We start from the raw sequence: 22,425 nt of genomic DNA, 5'->3' as shown, positions 1-22,425 counted from the left end.
ACATGCAGAATTCATATTTAAATGGTCTTTTTGTGGTTTAATATTCATGGACACTATATCGTGATTAGAATGAAGAACTTAAGAATAAAACTTACCATTCACAATCATCAGCTTGATCAAGTTGATCCTCGATTGAAATGAAATTGAAAGTGCTCTTCCTCTGAGGTAAATTCTTTCAGAATTATTCCTCACTGTGTCTCAAAATGATGTACATGAATCTAACTAAGCTTGATGCGGGTGTTCACTCTCTGTTGCACGTATTGCCTGAGAATTTGCGTCTGAATAGCACACGCAGTCTGTGGGCGTGGCCGCATTAGTGGATAATGAGCTGACTCACGAATGACTGACATCTCTCTCTTTTCAAACAGATTACATAAACAGAGAATATTAGTTTTCGATATGACTTGCATGATTTAAAACCTGACATTTCAACATTTCTTTGGATATATGTCTCATGTTTGTGTGATAAGTATTCTCTAAGTTACAGTTCATTTTCTGAGGACTATCAGAATGGACTTCATTCAGAGGGAGACGCCAGATCACGCATCATGTTAGTTTTCTTTATTTTGCAAAAAGCACAACATTTTGTTTTTACTGTGAGTGTATACAAATAAAAGAAGACATCCCACAGTTTTTAATAATATATAACTCTTACTTGTATGTCCAAAATTGATGGAGTATTTTGTTTCTTTCGCACTGGTAAGAAAAAAACTGAGGTGGTATCTGGACAACGAGACTGAACGCCTTCGCCTTCTCTCGCCTGCTCGAATCAGCTCGCTTCTCGCCGTTGAAGAGGCAACACAGCGGACTAGCTGAGATTCGCCAACTGCCTGCAGCGCCGGTGCCCTCGCAGACTGCCTGCCCTCGAGCGCCGCTCTCGAGCTGGCCGCGTCGCTGCTTCCAGTTTTCTAGCGTTTCCCCTGCCGCCGTCCGGTGAGCATTTAAAGAGCTATTTCTAGCGGTTTTCACCGCTTATAAAAGAGCACTTTTCTCCCCCGTTTTCACAGCGTCTGCGACGTTGTTGCAAATGTCGCACCATGGCTGTGGCACTTGCAGAGCACCTCTGCAACAGGATGACAGGCACGGTGAGTGCGTTTTCTGTCTGGGCAAGTCCCACGCAGAGCACCTCTGCAACAGGATGACAGGCACGGTGAGTGCGTTTTCTGTCTGGGCAAGTCCCACGCAGAGCACCTCTGCAACAGGATGACAGGCACGGTGAGTGCGTTTTCTGTCTGGGCAAATCCCACGCAGAGGCGGCGCTCACCGGGACTTCATGTTCTCATTGTGAGAACATGAGTCTGGCCTCTCTATGCTCGCGGATCGCTTTCTTCTCGGAAAGTGGTCCCGCCCCTCGCGCCTTCCCGTTCTCTTCCTCCCACGAGCCTGCGAGGAAGAAACAGTGGGGCAAAGGGGTTCAGCGCTCGGACACAAGTGAGCTCACGCTGACTCAGCCCCCGCGTGCCTCACTCTCTCCGCATAGAGAGCCATCTCCCGTCCTTTTCTCCCGCCCAGACCTGCGTCCCTCGGCTGAAGTGAGCAACTTCGTGTCTTTTGGCGGTTCAGAGGACGAGCCGCTTGATGACAGCATGTCATTGGCGGCTTCTGAAACGGAGGAATGGGGTGGCAACTCTGAAGACCCCCCCCCTGCTGTCTCTGGAGCCCATCGACGCCAGGGCATGAATGGATGCCGAGCTTTTCCGCATCCTCTCCAGGGCCATCGAGGAGCTCGACCTCGAATGGGCGCCTCCCGAAGAGCCCACACGCAGCCGCTTAGACGAGTGGTTTCTGCCAGGTCATCACCAGCCCCCTTGTCAGCGCACTCCCCCATTCTTTCCTGAAGTTCACGACGGGCTGACCAAGTCCTGGCGCGCCCCCTAATCGGCCCGCCTGCGTACTATCACCTCTACAGCTCTCACTTCCGTGGACGGCTCTCAGGAAAAGGGCTAAGAGCAGATGCCACCCCTGGACGAGGCAGTGGCTGCTCACCTCTGCCCTCCCGCTGCTGTTGGATGGAAAAACAAGCGGACCCTTCCAACCAAGCCCTGCAGGACGACCTCTTCTCACACCGGCAGGGCCTATTCATCTGCAGGCCAAGCTGCTTCAGCACTCCACACCATGGCCATTCTACAGGTGTTCCAGGCCAAACTCCTCCGCTCTCTGGACGAGTCTGGAACTGACGCTCCTGCCTTCAGAGAGCTGCGCAGCGCCACAGACCTGGCCCTGCGCGCTATGAAGTCCACAGCCCAGGCCATCGGACAGTCAATGGCCAGCCTAGTTGTGTTAGAGCACCATCTCTGGTTGAACCTCACAGAGATAAAAGAAGTGGATAAGATGGCCTTCCTGGATGCTCCCGTCTCTCCTGCCGGTCTCTTGGGACCCGCCGTAGAGGGCTTCACTGAGCGCTTCACTGCCGCACAGAATGGTCGAGCAAGGAAAGCCATCTACACATAAACTGCCTGGAGATGCTAGCAGTGTGTCGGGCCCTTCACTCCTTTCTACCGGTCCTGAGGGGACACCACATCTTGGTCCGATCGGACAGCATGACAGTGGTATCCTACATAAATCACCAGGGCAGTCTTTCATCCAGACGCCTTTATGCGCTGGCAAAGCAGCTCTTGGAATGGGCTCTGCCCAAACTGCGATCAATAAGATCATCGCACATACCGGGCAAACTGAACCTGGGAGCAGACATGCTATCTCGGAGCAATGTCCCCCTCAGATGAGTGGACGCTCCACCCCCAGACGGTTCTCAGAATCTGGGAGATCTTCAGGAGGGCAGAGGTCGACCTCTTCGCCTCAGAAGACAACTCTCATTGCCCAACCTTCTTCTTGAAGGACAGAGATGCGCTGGCCCACGACTGGCCCAGCCTCCTCCTCTATGCTTTCCCCCCGATCGCTCTGATCCCTCAGGTCATCAGACGAATCAGGGAGGACAAACACAAAGTTCTCCTGGTGGCCCCGCTCTGGAGGAACCAACATTGGTCCTCAGAGCTGTTCAGGCTTTCAACAAAAGCCCCGTGGCTCATCCCCCTGAGACGAGACCTCCTCTCTCAGGCGAACAGGATGATTTGGCACCCCCAGCCAGAGATCTGGGCCCTGCACCTTTGGTCCCTCGATGGGAGCCTGTAGACCTCCCCGGGGAAGTGCTAAATACCATTTCTCAGGCCAGAGCCCCGTCTACTAGACGCCTCTATGCCCAGAAATGGTCAGTCTCGAAATGAAGTCCCCGTTTAATGTGACATATCTCCGATATTGTCATATCTCCAAGAGCGTCTGGACAAAGGTCTTACGCCTTCCACGCTCAAAGTGTACGTGGCAGCCATAGCAGCGTTTCATGACCCTATTGCTGGCCAGTTGGTGGGAAGAAACAGCCTGGTAGTGCGTTTCTTGAGAGGATCTAGGAGGCTAAATCCCCCCCGCCCTCTCACAGTACCCACCGGGGACCTCTCCACGGTCTTCAGGGCGCTCAAAGGACCTCCCTTTGAACCGCTGCAGTCAGCTGACCTTCGGCCCCTGTCGCTTAAAACCGCTCTGCTATTGGCTTTAGCATCGGTCAAGCGTGTAGGCGACGTGCAGGCCCTCTCTGTGAGCCCCGCGTGCCTCAAATTTGGGCCTAATGACTCGAAGGTTTTCCTGAAACCCAGGCAACTATGTCCCTAAGGTGCTCTCGACTCCATTCAGAGCACAGGTAATTACCCTCTCAGCGCTACCTCCCTCAGAGGACGAGCGTGAGCTGGACTTACTCTGCCCCGTTAGGGCATTGAGGACTTACATCAAGCGGTCCGAGCCTGTTCGGCAGTCAGACTAGCTCTTTGTGTGCCTTGGTGGCCGCACCAAAGGGCTTCCGGTCACAAAGCAGCGGCTCTCATGTTGGATAGTGGACACCATTGCTCTCTGTTACTCCTCTATGGGCCTCGATTGCCCCATAGGAGTACGAGCCCTCTCCACTAGAGGTATGGCCTCCTCGTGGGCCTGGTCTAGTGGTGTCTCCATCAAAGACATCTGTGAGGCGGCCGGTTGGTCCTCACCATCCAATTTTGTCAGGTTCTATAACTTAGACGTTCCGGCGTTACACACTCGGGTCCTTTCAGTATGATTTGACGGCCTCTAAGTAGCCCATCGGTCATGCTCATTACTTAAGGGAGCCAGCTCCCTTTAGCATGTGTAACATGAGGGTACAACGGCTTTTGCCTCCCTACTTATCCCCTGGGCCCCTTTGGTGCCCAAGATATGTTCAGTCGTACTTGCATGTCATCACATCTTCCTCATTATACTAAAGCCAATTAAAGTCTGACAGCAACTGAGTCTGAAACTTTTGCTTTTCCATTACACTTTTTGATTCAGAATGCACAATCTTTTCCGCCACATTTGACGTGCTTGGCTGGGGTTTGCCGGTGCATTCACCGTCTTCTGTCTGCACAGAACTAGACTCTTTAATTTCCTTTGCACTTGAATCATATGCAGAGGAGGTGAGAATGGGAATCAAGAATCAGCATATGAATCTCAACAATGATGACATCCTTCATGCCACAATGCATGCTGGGAGTCATGAGTTGTATAATATGGTGGCTCCCAGCATGCATTGCGGCATGAAGGATGTCACCATTGTTGAGATTCATATGCTGATTCTTGATGTCTGTGTGTGTCAAAATATTTTTTTCCCATAATGTGTTTAAAAAAAAAAAATCAGAATATGATCTGTGGCAAGAAAGTATTGTTGGTGAATAAAATAACCACTTTTGGTCAGGAGCAAGATTAGTAAACTACTCTGCTTTATGATTATGAAAACTATATCACTCAATCATTTTGTTTCTGATTTTCTTTGCAACAAATTGTGTGTTTTGGTAAACACTGTTACAAAGACCACAAACTCACACAAAAAGCCAAGAGTCGAACTGCCCAACTAAAGGAAACACTGATCAACAAAATGAAGACCAAACATTTTCAATAAAACATCAACATCTAAACCTCTGTTAATTCTCAAAAAGAACTTCTGGTGAAATCTTGAGAGATTTATTGTCTTCTTTTATTTTCAGTTGGTTTCAGGCTGTGTGGCTTTAAGTCAGTTGTGATTGTGTTTCATTTTCTGAGAGCTCAAACATGATGTTAAAACCAACATCACATTGTAACAGTGATTCAATGCCATTACCACAGATTTTTTGTTGAAATTTCAACATTGTTTCAACATTAATTGAGGGTGCAAAAGTGATATTGATTCAATGCAGTTAACGTTGACACATTAACACTGATTTAACATTATTTCGATCATTGCTTGCTATCTGGTAATCAACTTTAACACATTTGTCAGCTAAACATTTATTCAGTGTTTCCCATTAATGACCCTGTGCTGCCACTGTTTCATAATAAACCAAAAATGTAAAACTTATAGCCTAACATAAAAGGTCTCTAACATTGTATTTTGCCAACAAACTAAAATCGAAACCGTGATATGGCTTTGTGCCTTAATAAAACAGCAAACGATAGTGATTTAATTAAGTATATAGACAGTCTGTTCGTGCTACGTGTTTTAAAGAGAAGTGCGCACAGTGAAAAATTAAAGGGCTTTAGTAGGCGCACAGGCGGCATGCTTCCTGGCAGTCAGTTGTGGGCAATAAAGTATAGGGCTTATTTCCAGAGCCCTGTCATACTGCGAATGGCACACTGCTGGACTAAATAAGAACTTTGTGTAAGAAAAGCTGGCCCTGTGAGCTGCTGTACTCCCTGGAGGTGGTAAAAGCAGCCAGCACATTCTGCTATCAAAATAAACAGTACAAATCCCGACCTAGGCTGGCATCCTTCATTCCATCCTCCTACCTTGTGATGAAATTATCCCCTCAAATGCATGTGAGATCAGTGGGACAAATTTATATGTGGCTTTTTCCATGTGCCATGTGAGATGATAAAGCAATGCGGTTCCATACCTTTAGATCATGGTGAGGGTTATTTTTAACATTTCACCAAACACCAGCCAAATCCCTGTAAAACATATCAGACTGACATTTGACAAGTAATGGTATTTTTACTTGAGTATATTTTTTCAATACTCTTTCCACCCCTGCTTACCACAGCAAAAGAACCAGAAAAAGACAAAGGAATTAGGCAGGGACATTTTATAAAAGTGGCAAGTTTTTGAAAGTTAATTTTAAAATATATGGACCCCAGTCATGTGAACTGGATGCGGAAAGTAGAGTTCTGCTGTCACTGGACACACATAAGCAGGGAAGTTTCATTTAATTTCCTTGATTTTAAGCTAACTTCACTATTCAACTGCTATGTCACATTCATGTATCTCTCATTGTGTACTGTACTGTATGTAAAAGTGTTTGCTAGTCATATTTAAAAAAAAATCCTAATGCACACAGACTTACCAGATTACTGTGTGCACTGTTGGTTACAGATTCCTTTTTATTCATGTTTTGAAAAACTTCATTATTTGTGAAAAATACTGTCGGTCAACCACTAGTTGTGAGGACTGAGAAACCACTCCAAATGATTCAGGGAGAAAGTGGTCCAAACAAATCAAACTGATTCAGAAAGAATGATTAAGCCACAAATAATTAATTGCCATTGTTAGTTCTCAAAAAAAGATAAAAAAAAGACACCAAGTCTACTTCTAAGGCTAGGGCACAGTATAAATGTGTGGTGGACAGCAGGCAAATAGGATGGCAGCCACTTTACATACAATGGTTCATACAGTAAATGTGTTCAAGATGGAATCTAGCTCTTTTCTTCCACTGGATTGTGGCCCAGAACAACCAGTGGAAGACATTGACACCATCGGACTCATCACTTCGCCAAGCAGAACATAAAAATCTCTTCTTCTAGCTGATGTCAGTTAATAACAAATTCTGAATTCAGCAAATACACTGATTGATTATAAGGTTCACCTTATTAGTCTCAGAGAAACAACAGTTTATCTTTCATACAGTATAATAACGCAACTCTATAGTAGCATCCAAATGAATTCAGGTCACTTAAATGTAAAATTATATGCTCTTCCTTAACAATCATAGTATTCATTTAGTAGTTATGTTAGCTCATTTATCTTTTTGTTAATCAAATTTTATGTGTTGTTAATACAGCAAGAGGCTCTACAAGTTATCAATAATCACACAAATCCTTGAGACTGGCCAGTAAACAAACTCCCTCCAATTTACATTTTTCACCAATCTTACTTGAGTGTTTTTACTGTTAAGGTAAATTCCTTAGCTGGTTCCTCAAAGTGTGACTGAAACTCACAATATTAATTTGGTGCCACCAAACATTTTTGTAAATATATTAGCAAGCTATAACTCAACCTATAAAGTACCACAGAAATTCTGTTACCTCGTAAACATCAGATATCATGATTACTGATAGTGCTACTTAGTGATCAAGGTCAGCACCGCATGCTAATTTGTTAGCAAGCAATTTTTTTCATGTCTTGCCTCCAGAAGATTTTTATTTCTTTTTTTACAGAGAAAGACACCAAGGCAGGCCTCAAAACAGGGCAAATTAACATGAGACCGCAATTACATAAAATCGCTGTAAGGAGGAAAGTTCTGCTGGTGATCTACTAACAAATTACAGAATACAGATGCTGCTAGCTAATTTCCATTATGACCAAAGCATTCTACCAAGAGCAGCGCAAATTAGTGTTGGGTCGCAAATAAGCAGAGGCATTCCAATTAAATGAAAAAAAATAATAATAATTCTCTCACTTCTACCACGCTTTCTCTGCAGCAGGGCCGTAACCACCATAGTCTTTGAGGGGGACAAGTCCCCCCCACCCACAATAATTAGAAATGGCCAAATTGGGTCTGCCTCAGCGATGGTCTAACAGCTCCCATCAAAGTCAAAATGACTGAGATGGCCAATCAAAGAAGGTGGGGCTTACTGTTCACTGAAGAAGAGTGTGAATTCCAACACAACATTTTAGTTTTACTTCTGAAAAAGTGACCCCTGCACACAAGACATGGTTACGGCCTTGCTCTGCGGTGCCTCCTCCTACAGCACTATCATAGCATGCCAAGCGCAAAATGGGCTAATATTCCAGGTGATAGGTACAAAATTTGAGGTGAAATGTTCACTTTTTCATAAAAGCATGAAATTTGGTACACTTATACAGTTTGGGGCCCTGAACATTTTCAGAAATGGTGCCATCACAAAAACACCTAGTGGTTGCCATGGCAACCATTTTACTTTCCGCCATTACCTAATTATGTATTACCTATTCTGAATCAAACATGATAACACAGAAAATGTGATGTCTACCCCTATGTTTGATAGTCAAGGATTACAATGATACCATAAATACCAAAAAAAACATCATAAACTGTTCAGGTGAATAGTTAATGGTGAGTTCAGTGACGTGAGAAGGAAATCGCAGTATCTGAGAACCTAGGCTAGACTTTATAATATCATGTCTGTTGCATGCATGCTGTATAGAGTTTCAAAAGCTTAATCCTTTTGTTCATTAACCCTGACAATACAGGGTTAATGAACTCTGTAAAGAATAGAATATTCAATATTTGAAAAGTGCACAGCTCTGTGTCAATGTAGAGGAGATTGTGATGGAGACATTAGCTGCGTTTCCACTGTCGGGCCAAAGGTGAGTGTGCTAGTGTGTGCCAGGGCCATCACATTTCCACTGTCACTTCTGGGGCTTGATCGGGCCTCATCAGGGTTTCATTGGGACCAACGGCCAGGGTTTTTTGGCCCACCGAATACCTTGGCCCAAAGTGGGCCAACTGGGGATTGAGGAGTGGTCATGAACAGAGGCGGAGTATACCTGAGTCAGGTAATTTTCCCTGTTATTATATCAGGCTACCAGCTAACTTCAACATTTAAGACATTTTAAACTATTTTCAGCTAAAATCTCACTTTCAGACACCAGTGAGTGTTTGAAATAACATGAGGCAGAAATATACTTATATGTGATGCTAAAGTCTACTTATGCTAATCATTGCGATAATAAATATACACGTTTATGGAAAATACCAGAAACTGCTTGAGGAATGTAGACAACTCATATATGATTATAATCGTGTATTTATTTGGTTTAATGTTTTATCAGTCTCTTCCCTGTGCCTTTGTTGATACCGGACTAATGCATCCCTATATCTGTCATACTCAGACACTCCGGTTAACTCGTATAACTCATAACTCCTTTTTTCCTCTCATGAGCTCCCTCTGTTGCTGTGGCTGAAAGGATAACTGTATAGAGTGACAGAGAGATCACTCAAACCTCCTCGGATTGCAATCATCACATAATTTCGAGGAAAATTAATAGAAATGCTCAGAAATGTGACGTAAACATATGATATTTTATCAATATTTTTCTAAATGTGTAAGCCTTTGGATTTAAAAGCCTTAATGAATTGTTTTGTGCATTCTTGTTATCATAAATAAATGGAAGCAGCAGGTGCAACCGAATAGGTATGTGTTCCCTTTTTATGTGAAATGGTAAAATCCAGTTTGATTCAGCATGGTTGATGTGAACTCCTGACACAAATTAATAAATTACTGTTACTGTAACATTTTTTATTGTAAAACATTGATCAGATATTGATGTTGGAATCTTAAGTCTTTAAGTAAAGACCAAACGTTCACTTCTGTCTTGCTCATTTTGCAATCTAGCTAGTTTTCACTCAGCTGGTGAAATGGTGAGGTTGTGTGACGTTGTTCTGTGGAGGTGTGTTAAGGGCGGGTTTTAGGGAAGTGCTGCGGGGTTACTGGCCCAACAGTGGAAATGCAACTTGATTTTGGCCTCGGTGTTTGAGGTCCGAGGCTATTGGCCCAGCACGTTATGTTGTTAGCCCTGGCTCGTACTGGACCAACAGTGGAAAAGTGGCTATTGAAGAATAGGTTCAACAACAAAACAATCAAACGTGTTTCTGAAATACACTGCTCAAAAAAAAAAATTAAGGGAACACTCAATCATCACAGTATAATTAAGCTTAAAAATTAAACAGTCAATTAAACTTCAGGGATATCAATCTGTCCAATTAGGAAGCATAAGTGATTGTGAATCAGTTTCACCTGCTTTGGTGCAAATAAAAAGTGACAACAGGTGCATGATAATTACGATAATTACGATTATCACAGTTTACACTGAATTATGTTTAGAATAGCTTTATACAACTGTTTGAAGCAACTGCATGCCATATTTTTATATGAAAATAAGCAAGCTGAAAATACTCTTCCTGAAAAACTTTTACTTTTCTATAGCATTAAGCCTCAAATGTCATTGGTTTGGTTTCTTTTTTAAAAAACAAAAAGTAAAAATATATGGTATAATAATGTTATACCAAAACTAAAATTAAAACAATAACCTGTAGAAAAAAAGAAAAAAAAACTTAAGCACACAAAATAATGTTCTGTAAGTGGACTTTTTTTGTTGATTAGTTTTTTGTAATTGCAGTTTTGAATGATTACGTAATTGTGGCATCCGTAATTGTAATCACGATTAGAAATTTGATTCATTGTGCAGCCCTACACACTACTGACTTACATTATGAGTTGCTGTGATGAACTTAATGCAAGTTGGATCAGCCTGTAACTTCAGTTTTTTACATTGATTTTTGGTGTGATTTTTGAACCCATCCCTCAGTGTGTTGATGATTTCGGTTTCCATTGATTGTTGTCACAATTTTGTTATTAACAAATTACAGAATGTATATGAATAAAGATTTTCAAATTGAATATTTCATTCATTGAGATCCAATGTTGCTAAGGTCATATTGAATATTCTACTCTTTACAGTCACTGTATTGTCGGGGTAATGAACAAAAGGATTAAACTTTTGAAACCCTACACAACATGCATGCAACAGACATGATATTAGATACTGTGATTTCCTTCTCACATCACTGAACTTACCAGTAACTATTCATCTGAACAGTTTATGATGTTTAAATGGTATTATTGTAATCCTTGACCATCAAAACATAGGGGTAGACATCACCTTTGCTGTGTTATCATGTTTGATTAAGAAGATATGATACAAAATACATAATTTGGTTATGAAACAGTGAAGATTTTTTTCACATATCACCTGGAATAAGACATGCTTTTTGGGGAGTTAAATAATGGCACAAATACCAGTAAATTGACTAGCGCAAACCTTAGTAAATCACACTGTGTGATATTTAAAAACTCTCCACCCATAAATTTTCCATCTGAAAGGGAAACTCCTACAAATGCGAATGCAATAAGGTCAGTCGCAAATATAACTGTCCGTGCCTTTTCAGCGCTAATTTTTCACTGTCTTTAGTAAATCCTAAATTTTTTTAATGCCAAAAGAGGGTTTTCGTTGGTGCAAGCTGTTAGTAAATCTGGCCCTAAATGTTATATTCTTCCTGACACCAGATGTCACTGGGGTGTAAGAAATGAGGAGTTGACTTAATAGATGGACTGTGGTGGAAGCATACTGTTGTGCTGTTGCCTGAAAAAGTTAAAGGTTCTGATTTCACGGTAATTCCAAGTGCCTAATTTTATCCTCACCAGACACAAAACTAAAGCATTTTAAAAGCACCTTGTGATTTTTGTTTTTCACCTTGTGGTTCAAGGCTTCTATATTTTATATATACGAAGAGAGAGGAAAAATTTTGGGGTAGACATTTCAGTAACTGGTAAAATAGAACTTATAAAATGTTTAGTTCCAGTCCTTGATTCTGATTGGTCAATAGCTGTGTTTTATTCACGATAAAACATGGCTATGACTGCTTCACCCAATGGTTTTATGTATCACTGCACAACACCCTTAGCAACCACCCATTATTTGCTTTAATATTTGATTATATGGAATAACCGTTTTATAAACGCAATAAGCCCTGTGAAGCTGTGGTTTACAGTGAATTTATAACAGCTAAGGGTGATTTAGGCATGACGTGGAGCGGAGCAACGCCCTTAGCTGTTATAAATTCACTGTAAACCATGGCTTCTTGGGGCTTATTACTTTATTTCACTAGCTACTCACCAGAACCACCAGGAATATTTTCCAACTAAACTCTAGTTGTCTTGCTCATTACTGGTACCATCAGTAGCTCTTCTGGACTCATCAGGAGCATGTCACCAAAACAACAAACTACTTTCATTTCACACAACAGCTAGAACCACCGCCTGACCATAACCATAATAAACTACTAAATATTTAGGATGCATTGATTTATTTGAGCTTTTATGGTTCTCTTACCAGTTTCTGGGTGAGGCCTGGTGGGACCCAGTCATAGGTGACTGTGCTAAATGTTGGGTCTTTACGGGAGACCACTGGGTTGGTGACAATCATGCGGTTGCGTTTATAGACCCTCATGCCGTCTCCTCCCTTAACCTTAGCTGTGAGATGGGCATAGTGGGACTCTGCCAGCAATCTTCCCACCTTGCGGTCGTCTTCGCTGTCAGAGCTGGACACATGCTCCTCCTGACTGCAGTGGCACTGTATGCAAGCTTTTCTGCAAAAATCAAGATTAGATTATAGTTTATTAGGCACTGTACTAGCCACTGCTTATCAGTAGAGGTGGTGCCTCTTTAAATAACAAGCAAGCATGCAAATTTTAATTTATGTAGAACTTTTCCAAACAAATTAATGCAGTTTAAAGTGCTTTACAGGCAAAAAAGAAACAATAGATACAATAATATATATATATAAAAATAGACCCATTAAAATACAAGAATAAGAAAAGTTTATAAGGATTAAAATATAAAATAAATAATTAAAAATTAAGAAAAACATATACAATATATAAAAGCATCACAGGAAGGCCAGACTTAAAAAATAGTCACATAGACCTCTATATAAACACTCAATCCTACATTTAACTCGTAAATGTGTCATAAATGTCTTCTGCAACAAATATTTTTTTGGCGTTTCTAGACTATTTAGAAAAACGAGCCTGCCTTACTTGTTTTTACGTTACCTTCCGTAAATTTTCCGGACCAATCAATCCACAATGTTGGTTTGCCAAGGGCCTTAAAACAATACCAGAAGAAGAATCAGTCTGCTTCAGCAATGTGTACAGATGGTACTCAACCTGAATAAGTCTTTTGCCACCGCCAGTACTGCCACAGTTTCTTCGACAACAGACATTTACTGCTTTTGACCGCTAAGTGGCACTACTTCTACAAGTTATGAGGTAAATGCTTCAAAGTGCATTTTTCAAAGTAGTAGTTAGCCTTGCCTTGCCAATGGGCTAGATCTGAAAAACAGAACTTGACGATACTTTGATGTTTTGTTCTACAATGTAAATTACACCCACCCATAGTGAAAATGCGAATTTCAAACAGTTATGTTAATTTTTGAAAACTTAAGTAACTAGATAAGACAGTTTGGGGTGTAAGTGTGTGCAGTGTACGTTAGAACAAAATGTCAAAGTATTGTCTTATTGTCTTGTTTATTTTACTCATAACTCAAAAAAACCCATAATAAAACCCCATAGGAAAATCTCGAAGGAACCAGTGGCGAATTTGTCTTCCGGGGTTTGACATCATACCTGCACAGTAATGTTAAAGTCCCCATAGGTCAATAATTTTATCCCTTAAAACTCATCTTTGATGACCAAAATGACATATTTAAAAGTGTTTTCCTTGAAAAAAATATCTTCATGCCTTAAAATCGCTTGAATGTAACTCTACACCCTTGCCTTAATTTGTATACGCGGTTCTATGAATATGCAAATTAGCCCTGCATCCACTCACACCAGTTTAGAGATCCACTCGTTGACGATCACACGTTGACGTGATTGGTTACAAGGTAGTCTGTAACATCAGAAACAACAGGGATTTCAAACCACGTTTTTGAGACTGTCTTTGGTTCACTGCAGTTTTAAGGAGAAAATACTCAGCAATGGTGTTAAGTGTTATGAATTTGCACATGGTTTGTCTTAAAGTATATTGAAAACACCACATAGACATATAAACAACATTAAAAGCTGGATTTTCACCACAGGGGGACTTTAAGACTGTAAGCCTTACTTTTTACTCTATAGAAATCTAGACCATATTTTAGATTATTACACATTTAAAAGGTGTGAATTATTATTATATATAAAATTGAATCATATGTTATAAGCCTATTGTATCTCCTTGCCATAAAAGTAGTCAATTTCGCAGATCCGTGTGAACCGGGATCGTTTTGACGTAAAGGGATCAGCTGCACACAAAAAACGCAAAGGATAAACATTTACCCGTTCTTAGTACATTGTTGTCATGTAAACGTACCCTCAGGTTGCTGATTATTTCTGTTTAATTTGGTCCCTGTTTCCGCTGTGTAGTTCCTGTCTCCTTAGTTGTCATAGTGACTGATTATGACTGTAGAAAATTCTGCTGTGATCTGAATGGTTGACTGAGTCCTGATAAGAACACCTGTGTAAGGGAAACAGGTCAATTTAGCTCAGAGGAAATACTTGGGGGTATGGCTCTACCTAATTTACAGTTTTATTATTGGGCTACAAATCTCAGAGTCATGCAATACTGGTTAAATCAGGATCAATCTCAAGATTCATCTGGATGGTTTAATATGGAGGCTTCCTCATGCATGCCCACTTCACTGACAGCCTTATTACATGCCCCCATTAAATGCTCTTCGTCTCCCTATACTAAAAATGTCATCGTTAAAACTACGCTGAGAATCTGGAGGCAATTCAGACACCACTTTGGATTACAAACCTATTCTATTTTCGCACCTATAGCAGCAAATTTTGCTTTCCCACCATCACTGATGGATAGTTCTTTTTCACAGTGGTCAGCAGTGGGCATTATAACATTTAATGATCTATATATAGATAATGTCTTTGCATCTTTCCAGCAACTAGCAGAAAAATTTACATTGCCTAGACACCACTTTTTTAGGTATTTGCAGGTTCGTAGCTTTGTTTGGGACACGCACCCTCAATTTCCTAATCTCCCTAGAGCTACTCCTATTGACTTTTTTTTCAAGCCTACCCATACTATGAAGGGTATGATCTCATATCTTTATAATGCAATTTGCACTTTGCGTGAATGCCCACTTGCAACTAATAAATCTCAGTGGGAGGAGGACATAGGAGAAAATATTTCAGAAGAACAGTGGGAAAAGATTCTACGGCGTGTGCACTCTTCATCTTTTTGTGCCAGACATGCTCTGATTCAGTTTAAAATTCTTCACCGTACCCATTGGACCAAAGTTAGACTTTCAAAAATATATCCTGAAGTGGATCCCACATGTGACCGTTGTCACCAAGCCCACGCAACTACTGCACATATGTTTTGGTCCTGTCCTTCTCTACAAAATTATTGGTCCCAAATTTTTAAAACATTATCCGAAGTTCTTACAAATCATATTGAACCTCTGGCTTTCACTGCTTTATTTGGTACTCTTTCCCCTTCTCTTGATATGCCCAAATATAAGTCTGACTTCGTAGCCTTTGTCACACTGCTGGCAAGGCGTTTAATTTTATTAAACTGGAAATCCCCTAAACCTCCTACTTATTCTTTATGGATTAAAGAAATTTTCCATTTTATTAAACTAGAAAAAATCAGACACACAATGAAGGGATCCTCTGATAATTTCAATAGAATTTGGGGACCTTTCCTAGGATATGTAGGAAAATGAAAGGTCCTCATTCACCTGACTATACATCTTCTCTGGTAGTAATTTTTATTTTATTTTTTATTTTTTTTCCTCCCCGGTATATAGACTAGTACCCTACTTTAGGGATATGTTGGCTGTGCTCAGTATGTTTAGTTCCTTTTTGTAACTGTGATTTTATTTTGTAAAGAATTATTCATTTTTCATTATTATGTTATTCATTTATTTATAGTTTTGGATGACCAAGTTTTATAGTTTTTTTTTTTTTTTTTTTTTTACTATTTGCTTCTCTTACTATCTTGTTGTTGTTGTTATTATTATTATTATTATTATTATTGTTATGTCTTTTTTTTCTAGTATTAATTTTATTCTTTTGTTATTTGTTGTGTGGATCCTTTTATTAACAAAAGATACATATGGAGGTTATATAAGTATATGTATATGTTTTGTAATTACATGTTATATTTTGTTATTATGGAAAATTTAAATAAAGTGGGGAAAAATTTAGCTCACAGGGAATTATTAATTAATTTATAGGGAATTTTGAAAGAGTCACTTATTTTACGACCAAGCAAATGAATTGTCCTGCGTTCAACTCTGCAGCGGATATGAAAATCCAAACTATTGTGAAAACACTATTTATTTAGCAAGGTAACAGGGTCAGCAGTTTAAAACATTAAATTCGTAAGCACATAACACAAGACACTTCTCTTTAAAAATATAAATGAGACTTTACTGATTATTATAACCCATGAAACTAATATCTAACACAAACTTTGATCTACTCATCATCCTCTCATCTGCTTCTTAGTTCGTGTCCTGAATTTTTAAACTGAGGTGTTTGTTCAACCTCTTTCAGAGGTTCTGACTAATTAGGTATCGTCTTGGGTTCAGAGGTGGCTATTTCTCCTCCTCTCACCATGAATTACATGTTATCACCTGGTCTCTTAACTTTCCCGCTCTTGGCAGAGAGTACAGAGAGTACAGTTTAGACATGATTTCTATAAACAGAATCCTATTCATTTTACACAGATTCATTCAAGCCATCTTCTGAATTTATGAAAAGAGATTTACACTCATACATATATATATGTGACCATAATGCTTAGATCACTCACAATTTATGTAATTGTTATAACTATTGACAATATATATATATATATTAGGGCTGTCAACAGATTACATTTTTTTTAATCGTGATTAATCGCACACTTACCGTGAAATTAAGCATACACCATTTATCTTGTTTAACACATCCATTTTGCCATCATTGCCTATATCCAGCAAAGTGAACCATCAGATTGAAGTGTGATTTTCACAAAACTGTATTTTTCAGCTTTTTTCAAGGTAAATTTAGATGTCTTTCCAAAAAAGGACACCAAATAACCAAATGATTTGATTTCATATAATTCATACATTTATGTTGGCTATACCAAAGCACCCATTAAAAAAATCACAGAAAAAAAAAAAAAAAAAACTTTCAGAATTCACAGTGTATAGTATGTGCAACAGCAAAGAGCTTGTTTACATTTTAGACAAGTCAAGTTGCGATACTGAACAGGACCACATGGAGATGCCAAAAAAACCTAAACCAACCACCTTGACCTGCATATATACTAAAGTACACAGCAACATACACAGGACAAATCCAAACATTACCCTGAATGTGTGTGAAAACAACGTGAATGTACTGAAATGTGTGAAATGTGCATAAATACAATGTGCGATCAGTGCTTTGAGAGCACTCATAGATGATTTGTTTGCGCATCAGTATAACGGACTCAGGTGTGCTGCTGTACGTCACCGCAATCGTCTTTACTTTGATTGAAATCCTCATCCATCAAAACTTTCATAGCAAGAAGCTGGTTTGCTTTATCCAGCTGAGAAACATATCATCCTCATATTTTCATATCATCTGGCCATACTGCGGTGGGATGTTTTGACGTTCCGTTCAGACAGGAACAGCGCGATGCAGGAGGGCTTGCACTCTTCAGATACAATGACAGAATATGACAGAGAGTTCGTGCTTTAAAGCGACACTGGAATGAATAATCTGCCATCTCTGATATAATCAGCATGGACTTTAAGATCATCTAACTGCATGACGCAATTTCACATGCGTTTTAACGCATTAAGGATTTATATATATATATATGTATGTATATATATATATATATATATATGTATATATATATATATATATATATATCAGGGGCGTTTCCTCCGAGGAGACAAGGGAGGCAAAAAAAAAAAAAAAATAGGATGAGAAATTAATCCATATTACATATAAAACAACACAAATATTACAAATTATGACATTAAAAAGAGTGCAAGTCACTCATATTTCTAAAGGAACACTGCCCAACAGCGACACCCGCAGGTAAAGTTACTGCAGGAGTCATGCCTCCCTTTCCAATCATAGAAAAACATTAGACCCCTATAGCGTGCGGTGGGTTTTGTAGGGGGTAATTAAGAATGAATGGGGGAAAGTCACGTGAGAGGAGGCAATGTCTCCATCGCGCTATGATTGGATGTAACTGGTTATGATTGGATATGATTGGTTTGTGTGATAAATCCTGCCTCTTGTTTACGTGCACGTTCCGTGCGTCAGTTTGAATGAACAAATGATGGCGTCAATGGGACTAATTGAAAAGTAAGTAAACAGATCACCCAGTTAGATATTACCACTTCATGTCACGTCAAAATCAAACTTTTAATGGACTGAAAACATGATGACTGCGGGGGGTTTTAGTACAGTCAGCTTGGTGAAATTAAAAATACATCTTCGTGTCTGTGACAGACGGTGTTTACGGAGCATGACTAATGATCCTAAGTTGACTATTAAAAAGAAAAACATCAATACACAAATAAAATATATTGTTTAAATTGTTACAGACTTTAGTTATTATTTTGGAATGAATGTAGAAATGCTTAAAACACTATTATTACTACTACTACTACTACTACTACTACTACTACTACTACCACCACTACTAGATTGACTTGGTTTTGATAAATAGAACATTTATTACAATACATTGTTAATGCAAAATTACAGAATAGAATTGTATTTGGTTTCTTTTTTTCTTTTTTGATGTAATGTAATGTTTATTTAACAAGGAAGATGTGTCAACGTTTACAATATATACAATGCACAGCATAAATGAGTACACCCCCTCTGAGCAAATACAAATTTTCTTTATGATCACTAATACAATTCATGGAAAGATGGCAAAACTAAAATGTATTAAACATATACATAATAAAAACTGAGAAATATATGTCATTAATAGCCATTAAATAAGTAAATTAGCCAATTTTGTTTAAATTAAGGATTGCAGAAATGAGTACACCCTAGATTTAATTCAACAAATGTATATAATATTCTAGCACTTAGTATGCCCTCCATAATTTTGAATATACTGCTCTGACCCTTCTGGCACGGAGTGTACAAGTTTATGACAAATTGTCACATCTGTCCTGTTTAACTTCTGGATGATGAGCTCCTTAAATGCTCTGGGGCCGTATTCACAAAACATCTTAAGGCTAAAAGTAGCTCCTAAATTGACTCTTAAAAATAATGGGCATGTCAGTCCTAATTTTAGGAGTCCTAAATTTTTGCTCTAAGAGTGTTTCACAAAGCATTTTAGTGCTAAAACTAGCTCCTAAATCTGTGAAACGCTAGGAGTAGTCAAGAGGACTCCTAAATCACAAAGACTAAATCACAAACAATCCTAATCCACCTAAAGACACTGTACACCATGAGGCAACAGCGACAGAGCCTTAGGTGCTGAACTTTTTCTTCATAAATGCAATACATTTTGATTTATAGATTTGAATCTACGATGAGACGCCAAAAATAAATCTTTAACAAATAAATAAATATTGTCCGATTACCTGTGGCAGTGGTTTTCATGAGTTCACATTTACAAATGATTGAATAGAGTAAAAAAAAATATATAATAAGCGTATTTGGGGTACTGTCCAAGGGGATTGAGGGCTCCGAGCTTGGAATTTAGCCCAAACCCAAAGTTCTCCCCATATCCCCAGCCGAGAGTGAGGGACGGGGTGGCGGAGGGATGCAGAAAACTGTCAAAGTAACTATAGGCGAGTCGGCTCTCGTCTGTGTATATATTCCTCCTCTCGAGCTGATTATATAGACCGTTTGAATGTGTTCCTCCCAAACTTTGTTTATAAAACATAATTTGTCGCTTCAATTCTGCATTTTCTTGAGATGCAGACATCCAAGAGGCGGTCCACAATTAACTGTATATACTCGTTTAATTAGTTACACTTAGCCTACATTTTAAAACCTTTATTTGAATATGGCAACATGACACCTCATTCTACAATATTTCTATGATTAAATCGCTGACTCCTCCCCCATCAGCCAATCACTGTGTGTATACTCCATGGCAACGAGGTCAACCCCGCCCTTACTCTTAGCTTAAGACTTCAGTCTATTCCTTAGTAAAAGTTGGTCTCAGCAGCTTTGTGAACAGGTTTTAAGAGAAAGCTCTTAGCTAAGAACTTTTACTGCTATTTAGGAGAACTCTTAGTGGTAAGATAAAATGTTTTGTGAATACGGCCCCTGGTCTTTAATGGGGAGTGTTGCTCAACTCGTCTCTACAGAATCCCCCACAGGCACTCAAGAGTGTTAAGATTGAGTGCAATACATGTCCACAGAAGGTTTTTCACCTTGGGAGAATGCATATCCTCATTGTCATGTGGAAAAAATGCCCAATAATGCAGGGAATGAGGAAAGGGTAACATCTTCTGTTTCAAGTTTGTGTATTAAATTACACAGTGGTGTGGGAATTCATGACAGCATTGATAAAGAACAACACCCTCACACCTTCAGCACTCATACATCCCTATATAAGAGCTTTACTACCACTGAACTTTACAGTAGGAACCAGGCACTTCTCACTGTACTCCTCTAGCAACACCAGAACATTTTGGATGCTGTTAGATCCACAATGATTGATTTGGTCTCGTGAGACCAGAGTATTGATTCCCAGAATCTATATTTTGTAAATATGGGCTTTGGAAATGGCTAAATGACTTTTTTGTGCTTTGGCTACAGTAGGTAGTTCCAGTGAGAACAACAACCATGCATGTCATTTCTGCAAACTGCATCTTACTCTGTAAGATAAAAAGTCACTCTTTTCATAGCTTTTGCTGGCTCTGAGACACTCGCTTGGTATTTCTCCTGCTCTTTGTCTAGCAAAAAAATCCCTCATCACTAAATAAAAGCTTAAAATGAAGGCCTGGTTATTTTAGGGGCCTTGTCACAAGTCCATTGTTTTTGAATTTCTGTGTTACTTTTGCTATATTTTCACACTTAAAACAATGATTTGGTAATCCTCTTGTACCACTGTCCTCTTTTGTGCTAAGAAATAAGTCTTCTGACAGTTCTCTCCCAAGTGGTTACATTGTTGTCAGCATTAAGTCTGAGAATGATTCAGTGGGCTATATAATGCTTTTAATTGTCTATAAATTACTTCTCTTTAAATGTTTTGGTTCAACATACTTACCTGTTGATCAAACATTGCCTTAAACTTACACCAGAAAATTTTATATATATAGGTTGTGGACATGATATAAAATTATGCAGTAGAACGATGTTTGATTATAAGTGCGTATACCATCCATTTTGAGTGATTTGATGCAGTTTATATGTAAAAACAGTCTCTGTGGGTTTTCCTGTGGATTTCAGCTCTGTGTCACTCAGAGGTCACTCAGAAGAAGTGTCTGTTCTGTATCTATGTTTCTGGGATCAAACAACCTCTAGCATTATCTTTGTAGGGCTCAAGCTGGGCCCTCTCCACATGGCCTGTGTGGAATTGTTGCATTGTTGACTGTAAACCAACAATTACCAGCACTTGTCACCATGAGAAATGTCTACTACATGTTGAAATAAAAAACTGAGAAAAGAGACAGATGACTGTGTGATACATAAACGTTCAAAAACGATTGTAAAGCCTCCAAGATGGCACCAAGATTATGTGATTGCTCAGTCAAATCCTTCAATTCACCCAAGTGGACAATCGTCACAAGAGCCAGAGGATTTGAGCCATTTGGTTGCATCACAAGGAGTTTCCATTACTGCAACTCAAAATGAGGTGAAGTCTTTGTCTGAGGAGATCAAGCAAATAAAGGGAATGTTGTTGGATGTGGGACAAATGATGAAGGATATGCAAATAAAATGAAGTTCTTCATTTTCTACTAGCTCTGAATGCAGTTCTAACCAATCATCCCCTGTTCCTATTTCAATTAAATCGAAACAGCAAGATGATGTGAACACCAGAGATTCTATTGTGGATGAGTTGAGTGAGTGTATACGACAACATCAAAACAAGCAGGAAAATGTGCCTTCTACACACCAAAGTTTAGTAGACAAAATACTTTGCTTCCATCTCAGTATGTGCTGCCTACCGCCTCAATGCCTACTTCCTCAGCACCCACCACTAGAGGGCCATTAGAGAGACAAAATTTACAGCTTTCTGATTCATGTCCATCTATTTGGCAGTCAGTTCCTCTCCCAGATAACCTCAGATCACAATCTTCAATGGATCCCAATGTAATGGGTACAGGCTTGACTCAGCAACATAACAGTCCTCCATGGCTATCTTCAGTCAGTCATCATCAAATGAATCAAATGAAATGCATTTTGTATGCCCAGTCTTCCATGTTGGCTGCCCTTCTTTCCAAGTGGAGGATTGTTAAGGCTTCCATACCTACCTGAATTTCCTTATCCAGTGTTGTATCCATCCCATGGCCAACATGCTCTGCCTAATTGTGTTCCTTCAAGAGTTGCGACATTGCCTCCTAGAGATCTATCAGCTTGCTTTTCCTATGCATCTCTTGGTCATTCTCAT

General features: G+C 39.7%; 1 protein-coding gene across 3 annotated transcripts in view; it reads right to left on the bottom strand.

The window, feature by feature from the left end:
- The window catches only part of lmcd1 (LIM and cysteine-rich domains 1), a 122,494-nt gene that overhangs the window by 56,529 nt on the left and 43,540 nt on the right, over window positions 1–22,425 (bottom strand). For all 3 annotated transcript variants that reach the window (XM_051908864.1, XM_051908866.1, XM_051908865.1), the window contains exon 3: window positions 12,176–12,431. In XM_051908864.1, coding sequence (XP_051764824.1) covers window positions 12,176–12,431 — 256 coding nt within the window. The remainder of the gene's footprint in view (window positions 1–12,175; window positions 12,432–22,425) is intronic.

The sequence above is a fragment of the Ctenopharyngodon idella genome, chromosome 10, assembly GCF_019924925.1.
Source record: "Ctenopharyngodon idella isolate HZGC_01 chromosome 10, HZGC01, whole genome shotgun sequence".
Taxonomy (NCBI): Eukaryota; Metazoa; Chordata; class Actinopteri; order Cypriniformes; family Xenocyprididae; genus Ctenopharyngodon; species Ctenopharyngodon idella.
The sequence above is the reverse complement of the archived record's forward strand: the minus strand, read 5'-3'. Positions and strand labels throughout refer to the sequence as shown.